This window comes from Manis pentadactyla, chromosome 8 (genome assembly GCF_030020395.1).
Source record: "Manis pentadactyla isolate mManPen7 chromosome 8, mManPen7.hap1, whole genome shotgun sequence".
NCBI classification, from domain to species: Eukaryota; Metazoa; Chordata; class Mammalia; order Pholidota; family Manidae; genus Manis; species Manis pentadactyla.
The window spans coordinates 131,151,207-131,165,698 of record NC_080026.1 but is presented as its reverse complement, the minus strand read 5'-3'; the positions used below and the strand labels follow the sequence as shown (position 1 = coordinate 131,165,698).

The 14,492-nt window shown below is 44.3% G+C and overlaps 1 protein-coding gene across 4 annotated transcripts in view; it reads left to right on the top strand.

Annotated features, from left to right (window-relative positions):
• FGFR2 (fibroblast growth factor receptor 2) overlaps window positions 1-9,886 on the top strand; it is a 102,496-nt gene extending 92,610 nt beyond the window's left edge. For all 4 annotated transcript variants that reach the window (XM_036898526.2, XM_036898519.2, XM_036898518.2 and 1 more), the window contains 5 exons: window positions 1,040-1,162; window positions 1,729-1,799; window positions 3,481-3,618; window positions 5,145-5,250; window positions 8,201-9,886. In XM_036898526.2, coding sequence (XP_036754421.1) covers window positions 1,040-1,162; window positions 1,729-1,799; window positions 3,481-3,618; window positions 5,145-5,250; window positions 8,201-8,365 — 603 coding nt within the window. In that variant the 3' untranslated portion in view covers window positions 8,366-9,886. The remainder of the gene's footprint in view (window positions 1-1,039; window positions 1,163-1,728; window positions 1,800-3,480; window positions 3,619-5,144; window positions 5,251-8,200) is intronic.
• Window positions 9,887-14,492: the final 4,606 nt, after the last annotated feature.

The following is a 14,492-nucleotide window of genomic DNA, read 5'->3' as shown; positions in this document are numbered from 1 at the left end:
GCGAGCATTTCAGCCCCTCATTCCCATGTATGTGGCAGGCACAGGTTGGGCCTTTCATGTGGGCCAGGTGTTGCACTAAGGGTAGAATATGGATGGATAGTCCTTGGCCGTGACAGAAGCCAGGGAAGGACAGATCAGTTCTGTCAGAAATGCAATTTGTAGGAAGCATAGAAGGTGCACCAGGGATGAGTTTGGAAGTTTGGAGACCTGTTAGGTAGGTGGTGTGGCCATGTGTGGGATGGGGTGGGAGGGGGCGGACAGTGGTGACATCCTGGACGAAGACGTTAGCAGTGGGAACAGCGTCAGGTGGACAAATTGAGAAGCATTTGGGAGTTGAGATCAGCAGAACATGGGGGGAGTGTGTAAAGAACTGGGGTATGTACCTCTCTGGCCAAGAGAGACCAAGAAGATAAGAATTAGGGGAGGAGAGTTTGAATCATGTGAAGTGCCACTGGGTGTCAATGTGGAAAAGTCCCATAGCCTTTTGAAAATGAAAATGTGGGTCCCAGAAGAGAGGTCAGGATGGAGTAGGAATTTGCAAACATTCTGCATGTACCTAAGAACTGAAGCCATGAAGATATATGGAAATACAATTGATGGGACAGTTCCTCTGTTTTTGGGGACAGAGGAAGAGAGGAGCTAGCTAAAGAACCTGAGAGGGTGGGGAGAGAGGAAAAGAGTGAACCAAGAGAAGGGGTGGGGTAGAACTCAATAGGGGCACAGTTTTCAAAAGGGTTGGGTCACTGGGGGCTGACAAGAGGTTCTTCCTGAGTTTTAGGAAGGTATTTAGGATAACTGACCTCAGATCTTGTATGAAGTATGCTGGTAGTGTTGGTCAGCTGCAGATAAAAGAGAAGGTGGTTACTTAGTCTGCCTTTGCTCTCTGAAGTTATTGGGGCCTTGGTTTTTTTAAATTTATTTTTAATTAGAAAAGAAATAGAAATTTTTGACTTAAGGTGTATTTTCTGCCCGTGTTATGAGACGTACGTTTTGTTCTTATTCTTGAAGCATTTTGAAATGAGTTCTTTCTCAATTTCAGTGTATTCATCGAGATTTAGCAGCCAGGAATGTTTTGGTAACAGAAAACAATGTGATGAAAATAGCAGACTTTGGATTGGCCAGAGATATCAACAACATAGACTATTACAAAAAGACTACAAATGTAAGTCCATGGCAATGATTGGGGGGTGGGGGCAGGGGGACATGGAATGTTCTAGATGTCATTTGATAGATGCTCAGAGCTACAAGGACCAATGAGGGCTTATTCCTCTGCCCTTCCTTCTGGTTCTTTTGCCCTACTCCTCACAAACTTCTCAATGAACACATTTCGGCTATATTCTAAGATACATGTAGTAAATGTGAAATAGTCTTATATACAGAATAATCAGCAGCCTCTAGGATCTTCTTAAGGTCCATTGTCAAGGACTTCCCTAGCAGAGGTTACAGCTTGGGAGTTCCTGGGTTGATTTTTGCCAAGAAGTTGGTCGGGGTGTGTCTGTGTGCTGGGGAGATAGATGATCCTGAGAATCCAAAGGAATGACTTTTCACGAATGTGCTCGAATCTGAGCACCTGCATGTGATGTGTAGCCCAATTGTTGCTTATTTTTGCTCTAGCAACTGACAGTGAAAATCACTAGAATGCAGCTCTTGAAAGAAGCAGGGCACAGCCTGCTTGAGCTTGCTAAAAGTAAACAGGTTTTAACGTACTGGCTTCTTCCACACTTGCAGGGGAGACTTCCAGTCAAGTGGATGGCTCCAGAAGCCCTTTTTGATAGAGTGTACACCCATCAGAGTGACGTGTAAGTAACTCCATTGCTCTGGCTTCCCCATCAGGTTGAGTTGCAAAAAAATATTGTATGTTCTTTGCCTTTCTTCCCTCAGTGCCTGCTGCATTTCAAGCACTCATAGAAGGGGGCGAGAGCCTGCCTTAGAAAGGATGGATTTTATGGTAGGCTGGTAACCAATGCTCTGTTACTAATTTGCCTGGCTTCAAAGCCCACAAGAGGTGAAACTGCTCACCTCCTCCTGCCAGAGCGGAAGTCAGCCCCTACAACCCCAAACCCCCAAACTTACTCGCGGATGTGCAGCTACCAAGCTGCTGTCTAATTTGCCAGGCTGTTGGAATGTTCTTTGGTCCCTTAAAAAGAAGTCCTGAAACTTTTCCAATTTGAGGGTGGTTTGTCCTATTTCCCCCTGTCCTAGGTTTGTCCTTATAGGGTGAAGCTGAGAAGGACACAGTCAGCTCAGGTCTCCCCGGGATCTGCTCACTCTGTTTATCCTTTGAAAATATTCTGAGCTTGTCTTAGCATCTTTGATAATGTTATAGAAATACAGTGAAAACTGTAATATTTCTGTTATACATTTAAAAATACTATCAGAGTCAGGCTCCATCTGACAGAGAAGTTTAGGTTTGGAAGTTTGGTTGAAAGGTGGCATCACCGTGGGAGGCAAGGCGAAAGGTACAGCTGTTCTCTGTGCACTGTTTTTGCAAGTTCCCGTGGGTCTATAATTATTTCAAAATAAAAAGCTAAAAGAAATCAGTTGAGCTATTTTTGTCCGTGTGGGCAGGAGGATTTCTGGGGGAGGCACTGATTCGGCTTTCGCTCCTGGCCCTCTTCAGCAGTCCTAGGAGAAGCGCTTTACGATCACCTTTTTGCAGTGAGCAGCCTGCCTGTGTTGTATTAGTGCTTTTGCTCTGTGCAAAACTGGAGATGATTCCGTTTCTGAAACTTACTGAAATAGAGTCAGGGATTGTGTTTTTCCTGAACGAGGCTTAGGCAGTCCAGCTGTGGTCTGTGCAAGGTCAGGTGTGAATTGTGTCCTGGGAGACACTTTGTATTTGTGTTGTATGAAACTTGTCTGGGTGCAGGGTTCCTCCATCCTAACCCCAGCCCGGTGCTGACTCCCCTCATGACCCTAGTGGGCACGAGTCTTTGGTGCCCTCAGATGCCCCACTGGCTGCTTTGGGCAGCTGTTATCTTGCAGAATTAGCTTGCTGGCCTTATTCTGTCAGCTGCCCATCCTGGTAGGTCACAGCCTAGGGTCAGGCACATAGGCCAGTGGAAGAGTTGAATGGAGGCATAAAGAGCTTTGCAGCTTAGGAGTTGAGATCTTCATATTGCTGAAACACTGCATTTAAAACAAAGAACTTTTGGAATAATGGAAGAAAAAAAAAAACAATCCCAAATCTCCAGTGGGGGGGGAAAAAAAAGAGAGTGTGATGATTTACCATCATTTGTCTGTTGCCTGTTGACGAAAATTCTGCCAGAACACCCCCAATCATCATCATCGGGGGAATACCTCTTGGGGGCAGGAAGGGCATGTAGGTCGAACAGGGCGACTCTGGTCATTTGTCTTTGGATGTGAGAAGAGAGGGGGTGTTTATTTTCTTAACCAGGCGTGCTTAGGTGTCTGATGGGCTGGCTAGGTGTCTGTGATGCCGACGGGCTGGTAACGCCGTGTTGCCTCCCTTCTTTGCAGCTGGTCCTTCGGCGTGTTGATGTGGGAGATCTTCACTTTAGGAGGCTCGCCCTACCCAGGGATTCCCGTGGAGGAACTTTTCAAGCTGCTTAAGGAAGGACACAGGATGGATAAGCCAGCAAACTGCACCAATGAACTGTAAGGGCCGCTGTTTCCCCCGACACCGCGGCAGGCCCACCACACCATTAGCACTACTTCTGACACTTCCTGATTTTCTAAACATGCTCTTAAGAAGAATTGCTAAAGCCTTCTGGGCTCAACCCCAGAACTGAGGGAGTAGCTACACTGACAGCGCCGAGTGTCCAGGCGCATCATTCTGACGTGTATGGGGTGAGCTTTAAATCTCCGCAGGCATCAGGCTGTCTGGCCGAGGGCCCCCGACTCCGCAGAGCGAGCCAGGTGATCTCCCTGGGCTTCCTTGCTGTGCCTTGCTGTTCCCTCCCCTCAGAGTGACAGGAAGAGGCCTGTGGCCGCCCCTCATACACTGGCTAGGAAGCCACGGGGCCACCCTGCAGACAGTAAAGCACCAGCACGGCGAGTGAAAGCGGGCCTGTCTGCAGCTCCTTTGTGACCACATGAAGGCTGCTGTAGATTCTAGCATTCACATTGGCCACATTTCCCCAGAGAGAAAGAACTAGTGTCTGGTTACCTATATTTTACCCATATTTTAGAGAATTAAAAATTTGTCCAGGTGCCATCTTTACAATACCAGATCTGACTATAAATCCATGAGATCGTTTCTAGAAAGCCTACCCCATGTTTTAAATGGAGTTATGTTGTGTGTGTGACATGCATCTTGTGCAGTAAAATCAGCACTTTTAAAAGGAATCTCTCTTCCCAACCCCCCAGGATTAACTAAGAAGAGCGACTGTCCCAGAGACTACAGTCTATTGTGTCCCGTTTCATGGGGATTTTATATCAGTAATCCCATGAGTGCTTTTCAGTGTACAGTGGACATCTGATGAATGGCCACATTTTATAGTTTATTACATAAAGGCATTTATTGTGCTCCCTGTCATTCCTATTGCTTTTTCTAATATAGAGGGTCTGTCGAAACCTGTAATCAAGATAAGGCCTGGGAACCTGGTCCAATCTAAGAGTTAATCAGGAAGTTAATGTGCAGCCCAGTGGTGGCAGATTAATTCATAAAAACCTTACTTTAAAGTTGTGGTTTTCAAACTTCATTTTTTTTTAAACTGGGGAACCTTTGTCTACTGGAATTATTAAAACAAAGCGCAAAACGTCAGGCAGATAAAAACTGAGCTGTTTTGGTCCAGGCAGGTCTGTGGGGGGCAGGAAGACTAGGAACGCACCTGCTCTTATAAAGCTCTTCCTGCAGGAACCAAAAGCGCCCTGAAAATGTGGCGCCACGGTGGTATGTCACGGCCACAGGGAAAGCATGCAGAAGTCTCTTTCTTGATGGCACAGAACCATCCTAAAACTTTTGCGTAAAGTGATGTTTTTGTAAACCACAGTGTCTTTCAGAAGAACAAGCAGTGAATCTTTTGGGAAAGTGAATAACCATCTCCCGATTTACTTTCATGAAAGTTCTGATACATTTTCATAACTTAGGACACATCTCCATATTGCCTATTAAAAATGGCTTATAGCCACGCACCTAGTACTGGAGAATCTTCCTCACCAAGGAAATCTGCTTTCTGCAGGTACATGATGATGAGGGACTGCTGGCACGCAGTGCCCTCCCAGAGACCAACGTTCAAGCAGTTGGTCGAAGACTTGGATCGCATTCTCACTCTTACAACCAACGAGGTAGGAACCTCCTAGAAGCCCGTGGTTCTTGCTTGGGAGCCCAATGTGTCTTTTTAAATGCAGCCTTGCTGGTTGGAGTCTGTGATATAGTTGATCATTTTCCCATGGGAGTCAGGCAGAGTTAAACTCTGTGTTCCTCCTGAATCCTGATTTTTCTCAGAGCTGCCTTTTGAGTTTTAACTCCTGATACCCAGACAGGATCCTGTGTGCTGCTGCCCCTCCCCGTGGCTTTTCCGTGGCGGCCCCAGGGTCCGCGTGCACTCAGGAGAGCGGGGAGGGGATAGGAGTATCCGGCTGCAGCGTTCTGGGTTTGTGCGGGGCGGAGCTCGGGCCTACGGTGCCTGCTGGCTTCCGTGTGCTGGTAATTGGGGCGAGAGCTGCTGATGTCCCATTGCCGTGAGCTTGGTTCTGCTGTTCCTGCTTCGATGGAGGACGCGACACAATCCCACGTGACCCTTCCTGATGATGGCATGTGGCTTGTGGTCTCCACCTATGCGTGTGTAAATGTACACACCGTTTGCTATAATGAGTAACTTAGAGGATTTTTAAGTGAAAACGTGTACCTTTTGTTGAAGTAGTATTTTTCAGAAAATATAATCTATACCAACAAAAGAAACACTCTTACGTTGCTCTCTGTCTGAATTCAGCCATGCCAACGGCTGCTCCAGCATGCAGCTCGAGTGGTCTCTGTGGTTGTGGAAGGAGTGTGATCTGAGCAGGGAAGGTGATAAACCCATCAGGGCCAGAAAACACCCTACGATAGAGAGAAATTGTTAGTGAATGAACTGGAGATACTTAATTAGGATACAGAGCGGTGTTCCTTCAAATGGGGACAAATCCCTACAATGGTCTGGACAACAAAAAAGACTAAAATCGCCTGACTATTTTACAAGGAAAATAATACACTGAATTTATTTTCAAATAATACACTTAATAGTGTTTGAGTGATTTAAAAAAATAATAATCAAATGTTGTGATGGGAGGCCTTAAGCCCGCAGCGTTATCTTGTACGTCTGACTGGCTGGTAGAGGGAGAGATTGCATTAAGTGAATACAGCTGACCTTCAGAAGTTGAAAGGAAAGGAACAGTTCAAGGGAAAGAGGGAAAACTTTCTTCTCCTGCCAAAATAGTTGTTTCTAGCATAAGTTCCTCTAACCCTAGACTTGGAATCCACTGATAGCCCTATATTTTTTCTATCTGATCTAAACATTTATGGCCTTCATTTAGAAACTAGGAAAGCTCTAATGTTCCATTTTAATGATCCTGTGTCCATGCTCAGTGCTATTTATTTATATATTTAAATTTAAAGAGGGCCCATTCCTACTGAAATTTACATCTAGCCTCCTAAAATACAAAACCAGAATACCATATTGTCTAACGGATATAAAAATCGAAGTTTCTTTCCTTCTGAAAATCATTACCACATGCTCAAGAAAAATGGTTCCATTTAGGACAAAATTTCATTTTTATCATTATAAGCAAAAAGCTCCGTTTTGATGTGGTGGGTGTGTTTGCTTCCAGTTGTGCAGTTATTGCTGATGTTGGAACTGACACATCTCCCGTTCTCGGATGGGGACTCTGTCTTGCCAACCTGGGTGATGAATTAGAGTGGTTTTTTTTCCTGGTCTTTTAAAATGTATAGTCGCCAACATTCTGTGGACTCTTTCCTGACAACACCGAGGCTGGTGGGTGTTTTTCGCCCCCTCCCAGCAAAACCATAGTGTCTTAGAACAGTCGTTGGCTTCTGGGTGTGTGAGCTGAATGACCCCGCCATGCTGTCCCAAGCGAGGCAGGGAGACCCACAAGGGCCCCAGTTCAGAAATTTTCTCATAATTTCAGAAAAGGAGTCTGCAAATTTCTGTAAAGGGCCAGACTGTAAATACTCCAGCTTTGCAGGCCATATGGTCTCTGTCACCATAACTTGAGGGGAGAAAGCAGTCACAGACAATATGAAAATGAATGTGTCTGTGTTCTGGATAACACATTCATGGAGGGGCCCTAAAATTTGAATTTTACATTAATTTTATGTTGTTAATACAATTTTGATGCCATGGGATATTATTCTTCTTTGGAGTTTCTCCAACCATTTAAGCATGTTAGAAACCATTCTTAGCTCATGGGTCACGCAAGAGCAGACAGTGGCCCTCACCCTGTTGTAAGTTGGAGGAGCTGTGACCCTAGAACAACACTGGTGGACTCTTCAGAGAGCAGAAGAATTCTTTCTGAATTTCAAAACTTTGAAACTTAACCACCATTTTCCTAAACTTCTCCTTAATAGTCCATTATGGATTTAACATACATGAGTAGATGCAAGCCTTTTTTGAACCTGTTCACATTTTCATCTCAGCTTCTGAGGGTAATGAAGTACATCTGTGAAATTACCCACTGAATGAAGACATATTCCCTAGAATATGTTAAATTCTTAAATAGTTAAATAGTTAAATTCTCCTAGAAACTACAATAGTAAAATGTAATTTGTAAGGTAAATACTCCTGGTCTCAACTATTTAAAGAGGTTCTGGGAATCCACGACATGTTATGTTTTCATTTTCCTGGAGCTCGAACTTGAATCGTATGCTCCAGTGAGGCGGTCCCTTGGTCTGTGCACGTCTTGTTGACCACTCAGCACCTACACCAGGTTGCAGCCTTCCCCCCTTGTCAATAGTTTACTCATGATGGGTAGAAGAAAAGCAAAGGGAAGCCTGGAGTAAATAAAGTTGGGGTCCCAAGGAGTCTTTGTGGAAGCCAGGGGGTCTGGGTCTCTAAATCTTCAAGGGGTGCCCCGTCCTGTCCCAGCTCCCATGTCAATGTCTCAAGAGCCTGTGTTTGAAATAAAAGTATTCTCTTCCCTTCTTTCAGGAATACTTGGACCTCAGTCAGCCTCTCGAACCATATTCACCTTGTTATCCTGATCCAAGATGAAATAAAACGTCTCTCTTCCCTTCTTTCAGGAATACTTGGACCTCAGTCAGCCTCTCGAACAGTATTCACCTAGTTACCCCGACACAAGGAGCTCTTGTTCTTCAGGAGATGATTCTGTTTTCTCCCCGGACCCCATGCCTTACGAACCATGCCTTCCTCAGTATCCACATATAAACGGCAGTGTTAAAACATGAATAGGTTTGTCCTCCTGTCCCTCCACAGGGCAGCACCAGGAACCTAGCTACACTGAGCAGGGGGCCATGCCTCCAGGAGCTTGTTGTCTCCGATTGTATATATGGATCAGAGGAGTAAATAATTGGAAAAGTAATGTGCACACGTGTAAAGAATCCATGCAGTTGGAAACTTATAATCTTCACCAGGAGAAGAAGAAGGTTTCTGGGGGAATGGACTGCCATGGGCCACCACATGCCCATGACCCGCTGTGGGTACTGGCTGTGGACCAGCTGGACTCAAGGCAAACATATGTTCTGCCTTCCTTGTGAATTTTGTAATAATTGGAGAAAATATATGTCAGCACACACTTACAGAGCACAGTTGCAGTATATAGGTGCTGGATGTATGTAAATATATTCAAATTATGTATAAATATATATTATATATTTACAAGGAATTATTTTTTGTATTGATTTTAAATGGATGGCCCAAATGCACCTAGAAAATTGGTCTCTTTTTTTAAATAGCTATTTGCTAAATGCTGTTCTTATACAGAATTTCTAAATTTTCACCGAACAGAGGTGGAAAAGTACTTTTTCTTTCAGGGAAAATGGTATAACATTAATTTATTAATGAATTGGTAATATACAAAACAATAATCATTTATAGTTTTTGTAATTTAAGTGGCATTTCTATGTAGGCAGCACATTGGACTAGTTAATCTGTTGCTTGGACTTAACTAGTTATCAGATCCTCTGAAAAGAGAAATATTTACAGAATATAACTAATTCGAAGAAGACGAAGGTTTTGATTTATTTGTGTTTAAACCCTGCTGTCAGCTGATGGTTTCTGAACCACCTAAATGCCCGTAGTGAAGGAACCCCTTGCTAAGAAGGTGTTTTGTTTTGATGCGCAACTCTGCCCCTGGGCTCGAGTAACATTTAACTGGACTTCGCAAGACACGTGGTACCAGCATTCTCTTAAAAAGGTGCCTTAATGCCTTAATCCATTCCTCAAGGATGGACCTTTGCTGAGATGATAGAAGAATGTACTTCTCTGTGGCAGCTGGCCTTCTGCCCCTGAGTTGCACATTAATCAGATTAGCCTGTGTTCTCGTCCGTGAATTTTGATAATGGCTTCCAGATTCACTGGTGTTAGAGAAGCCTTTTAGGACCTTTACGTCTCATCATAGAAAATTGAAACAGAGTTTTCTGTTGATAGTTTTGGGGATACTTCCATCTTTTTAAGGGATTGCTTCTGGCAGGACCTCACCAAAAGATCCGGCCTAATATGAACATCAGACAAAATATTACCGTGTTGTTCCTTCTGTAATTAAAGTATCGTGTTTTGCTTTCAAAACGCCCACTCACCCTGAAATAGCCTTGCACGTGAATGCAGATTACACTGATTTTACGTGTTACGAAATTGGAGAAAGTATTTAATAAAACCTGTTAATTTTTATACTGACAATAAAAAAATGTTTCTACAGATATTAATGTTAACAAGACAAAATAAATGTCATGCAGCTTATTTTTTTAATACTCGTGTCTCACCAAATGGTTTCCTGTGCTTGGGTGTTGACTCAGTGATGTTTGGTGTGATTGTACGAAAGACGGAGCTGGGAAGGTTCATTGTTTCCCTGCAAAGGGGTGACTTGCCAGAGGGGTTGGCCAGGACCAGTAGTACCTGGGACAGTTGGAGCCATTGGAAGAGCAGAGCTGGCTGGGTCCGGCCCTGGTTGTATTGCTTACTGGGGCCCCAGGAGAGTCATTGTAACTTTCTGGGTCCTGACTGCTCCCAGAGGAGCAAATTAGGAAGTGTGTGGGAGAGAGCTTTGCAAAATGGAGCTGTTGTGAGGATGGAGAGGTGTGGAGAGGGAGGTGTTTAGAAGATCTGGGTTCTGGGGACCTTGAAACCATTTGGCTGGCCTCATCATGATGTACAGAGAGTAGAACTTGCTTCAAAATTTCAAAAAGGTAACTTGAACAAACTTTCAAATATTTTGACTGATTTTCATGCCACCAAGACTCTGAAGGGGGAAGTGCTGTTTTGCTCGGAATAAGTGCAAATCCGTGACTCTTAAGGTATCTTTACGTCTGCTTGCAAGCCTCCACGCCAGGAAAACAGGCCAGTATCTCCTAAACTTCAGCCATGTTCTCACTACTTAGTGGGGCTTTTAGTGGAAAGACTGTCATCTTTGGGGTCTTCGTTGTGTTTGAGGCCATTAGTAGTGGAGTGAGTGTTTCACTGGCCATCTGGAGAGTGGCCTACAGTCCTGGCTGTGCATTTGCCAATCTCCTCTGCTACCTGCCATTTAGTATCAGTAGGGCAGGGTTATAATCCCCCCTCAGAAGTGTAGTTTTTGAAAGTAAGGGGAAGCAGCCTTTAGTCACATGTGTACTAGAAGGTTGTGCAGGCCACTGGGCGTTTTCACCAGTGGGTTTCCCTTGGCCAGGGTGGAGGAAGGCCCTGTGGGGTGGCAGCCCGTGTTTACAGCAGGGTGCCACGGCCAGGCAGGTCCTTCTCTGAAGGTCAGCAGTGGGTACTCTATGCTTTGGAGACAGAAGGGGCAGTTTATGGCTTTTTAGTAGACAATGTTGGTTATTATCCTGTACTTGCTGTTGGCTATTTTCATTTTAGAACTATTTTGAGAGAGATTTGTTATCAAAGGAAAGAAGGTAGTATGGTTCCTGAGAAGGACGTGAAGTGCTTCTCTTTTTAACGAGACCTGCCCCAACAAGCAGGGCATGGAATCCTAGAGCTTAAGGCTCCCTCTCACCCTCGACCTAAGAAAAGCAATGGGAATCAGTTGAATCAAGATGTGATGTCCTCGAGACCTGAGCTCAGGTCATTTGTGAAGAACCTCGGTGGGCATGGGTCGTGCCTGTCTTCCCCTGGGAAGGGTGCATCCGGGAGGCTGCTTCCGGGTCCAGCTGGTGGGGTGGGGAGGCTAGAGGAGCAGGGCCGAGAAGTAGGGCTTTCAGGAGAATTCCATGGATTTCCGTGGGGTAGGGTACCCCCTCCACCTCTCGGCCCCTCAATCCTTCCTTATCTCAGGGAACTTCCTCCACCAGGCTTGTGGGACGTTCTCTGCTTCCACACACAGGCAACTAAAACGTGCAGGTCCAGTAAAACATTGGGCTGACTTGGCCAGCTGTGGACTGAGGACCGAACTGCTGTTCCGGAAATAAGAAGTCGGTCTGCTAGGTTGTACTGTGTAGTTGAGTCTTCAGAAGGGCAGCACACTGACGTCTCCACGGTCACAGATTAAGAACTTAGGTTTGCTGAGAGCCACATAGCTGGGAAATGGTCTAAATAAACAAGACTGCAGCCCTACACAGTACAGGAGAAAGATGATGGGGATGGATTGGAACCGAAATGGATTGGTTTATTTCTTAGAGCTGGGTGAGGCTGGGCAAGTCATGGAATCTATTCATTCCTCAACTGCAAAACTGGTCATCACCAGCCTTATGGTCTTGTCATGAGGGCCACCGGTAGGAGTGTAACTCAGCTCTGGCAGACTGTACTCAGTAAATAAATTTCTTTTTCCTGAGAATTTTTGTGCACTTACAGGTTTTCTTTAGTATAGTCCTAAGTTTGTGCAACCATCACTATCATCTAGTTTCAGGATGTTTTCATCACTCCAAAAAGAAGCCCTGTACCAATTATCAGTCACTCCCCATTTTCCCCTCCCCCAAGCCCTCGAACCACCAATCTGCTTTCTGTCCATGCATTTCATAGAAATGGAATCATACAATATATGACCTTTTGTGTCTGGCTTCTTTCACATGGCATCATGTTTTCAAGATTCGTCCATTTTGTAGCATGTATCATTGCCTCTTTCCTTTTTTATTACCAAATCCTATTCCATTGTTGAATATGTATGCATTTTGCTTCTCTGTTCATCAGTTGATGGACATTTAGGTGGTTTCTGCATTTGGCTACTAGGAACAGTGCTGCTGTGAACATTTGTGTACCAGTTGTGTGGTCCTGTGTTTTCATTTCTCTTAGGTATATATCGAGCGTGGAATGGCTGGGTCATATGGTGACTCCGTATTTAACCTTTTGAGGAATTGCCAAACTGTCTTCCAAACAGGTGCACTCTTTTACATTCCCACCAGCAATGTATGAGGGTTCTGATTTCTACTTTGACAACACTTGTTATTGTCCGTATTTTTATTATGGCCATCCTAGTGGGTGTAAAGTGTCTTCCTAAGAATTTAATAGCTGAGGACATGCCACTCAGATCATGGATCAAAGATACAAAATGGCTCACTGGGTTTTCTAGAACAAGATACTTAACTTGAGTTAGGTGGCCTAGCTTTTGCACCTAAAAGTGACCGAGATAGCTAAGAGGCTTTAGTGGAGCCTCCTGGAATGGAGGGGCTGAGAAATTGATCGATTCTTTCTCCTTCCTCTTGGCCAAGGCAGGAAGGGAGCTCTGCCATGTGATGCCAAGGGATAGAAATACTTTCTGGCTGGAATCCTTGAGTGTATCTTGATCCCATGTTCCTAGTTTCATACCAAACAAAGTCTAGTGTGCTTGAGCAATCCATGGGAACCGATTAATGCACCATTATTTATGTATGTACAGAGCCCTCCTTCTTCAGCCTGTTTTAATGTTATTTATTTTTTTGATGTTTTTAAAGATGAAAGCAAAGTTTATCTTCTCTCACATTTCATCCCCAGGAAGACTTGAAAGGACTTGGCTGGGCAGAGACTGCAGCAGCTTTCCACATCTTCAGTGACATTCCGGAATGGGGCCTTCTTAGGTCCTTTTGTCCTCGGGGCATCCTGGGGTTTTGATGAGCTTCTCAAAATTACCTCCAAGTCTGGTCTCAAAGGTCACAGGAGGTGCTGCGGAAGACAATGGATGTGAAGACTGTCACTGTGGACCATTTAGAAACTCCAGCCAGCTTTGCCATCATCTTGGGATCTTGGAAATGAAAGACAATGGATTACTTCTAATTTGTAAAGCTGAATTCTAGGGTATGTAGCAATTCAGGGACAGATGTAGGCTTAAAATACATATGCAGGTAAGTGAGTCTTCTTCCTGTGGCTCAGAACACTGCCTCCTTCCCGGCTATTTAGTCTCTTTCTCCTCTCTTCTAGTTTGGTAGTTGAGGGCACTGAATGGAATTTTGCCTTGTATCCCTTGCAAGTCAGAATCCTCAGCATGATGCCCTTGGAGAGGGACAGAGAACCCTTATGGATTTACAAATTAAGAATAGAGGTGGAAATGTTTGTAAATGGGGTGGCCAAATGATCCCTTTCTCAAATGATTGCTGAATTACAGGGATCTTACTTGGGAAGCATTGAACACAGTGCCTGCTAGCACTTAAGTATTAGCTGCGGTTTCATTGACCTGCCAATACAGATGTAGACATAGACATAGCATAGATACATAGGTAGATATAAAGAAAATGTGTGTGTGTATATATATGTGTGTGTACTTACTACTGAAGAAACGTTAGTAAAATTGCTAGTCAGTTATGAATTTCACTAGGGCCATGTCTCCCTCTGTCCTTTTGTAAACAAAAAATCACTTAATACGTTTTAAGGTGGTGAAAAAAATTATAAAGATTTTGAAAAAGTCATGAAATTATGCTTACAATATCCAACGTGTTACCCTCCCCTTTTTAAACAAGCGTTTACTCTATAAACACTGCCAGGCAATGTCCTGTATGAGCTTTAAGGGACAAGTCAACACTTTCAGAACTGTAGAGACCAAGCTGGTGAAGGATTTAAGAACCATGGTCAAAAAGGCAGACCAAAACAGAATCAAAAGTTCAAGAGGGTTTTTGCAAAGGAAGCTCCTCTCTGGCTCTGCATGTGATGTTGTTACAAGCCAATCAAAATGGGTAGCGTGACAAAAGGAAATATCGCATGGAAAAAATAGAGGAGGGAGACCTGATGTGTTTTCCAAGGATTACGATTGTGTATTGTTCAGAGGCCATCCCACTGACTCTTTGGGAACTGTGAAATTAGAGCAAATAACCCGGCAAGACTGCGGAGGTTGCAATCAACTCTCTTCTTTCTGTGGGGAAGTTCATTAGGGGTTGTGGTCGCTGCTGTCTTGATTCTGCAGTGGTACTGCAGAGGTTTAAATGGCAGAAGATGGCTGGAGAGTTTACACAGACTGGGAGC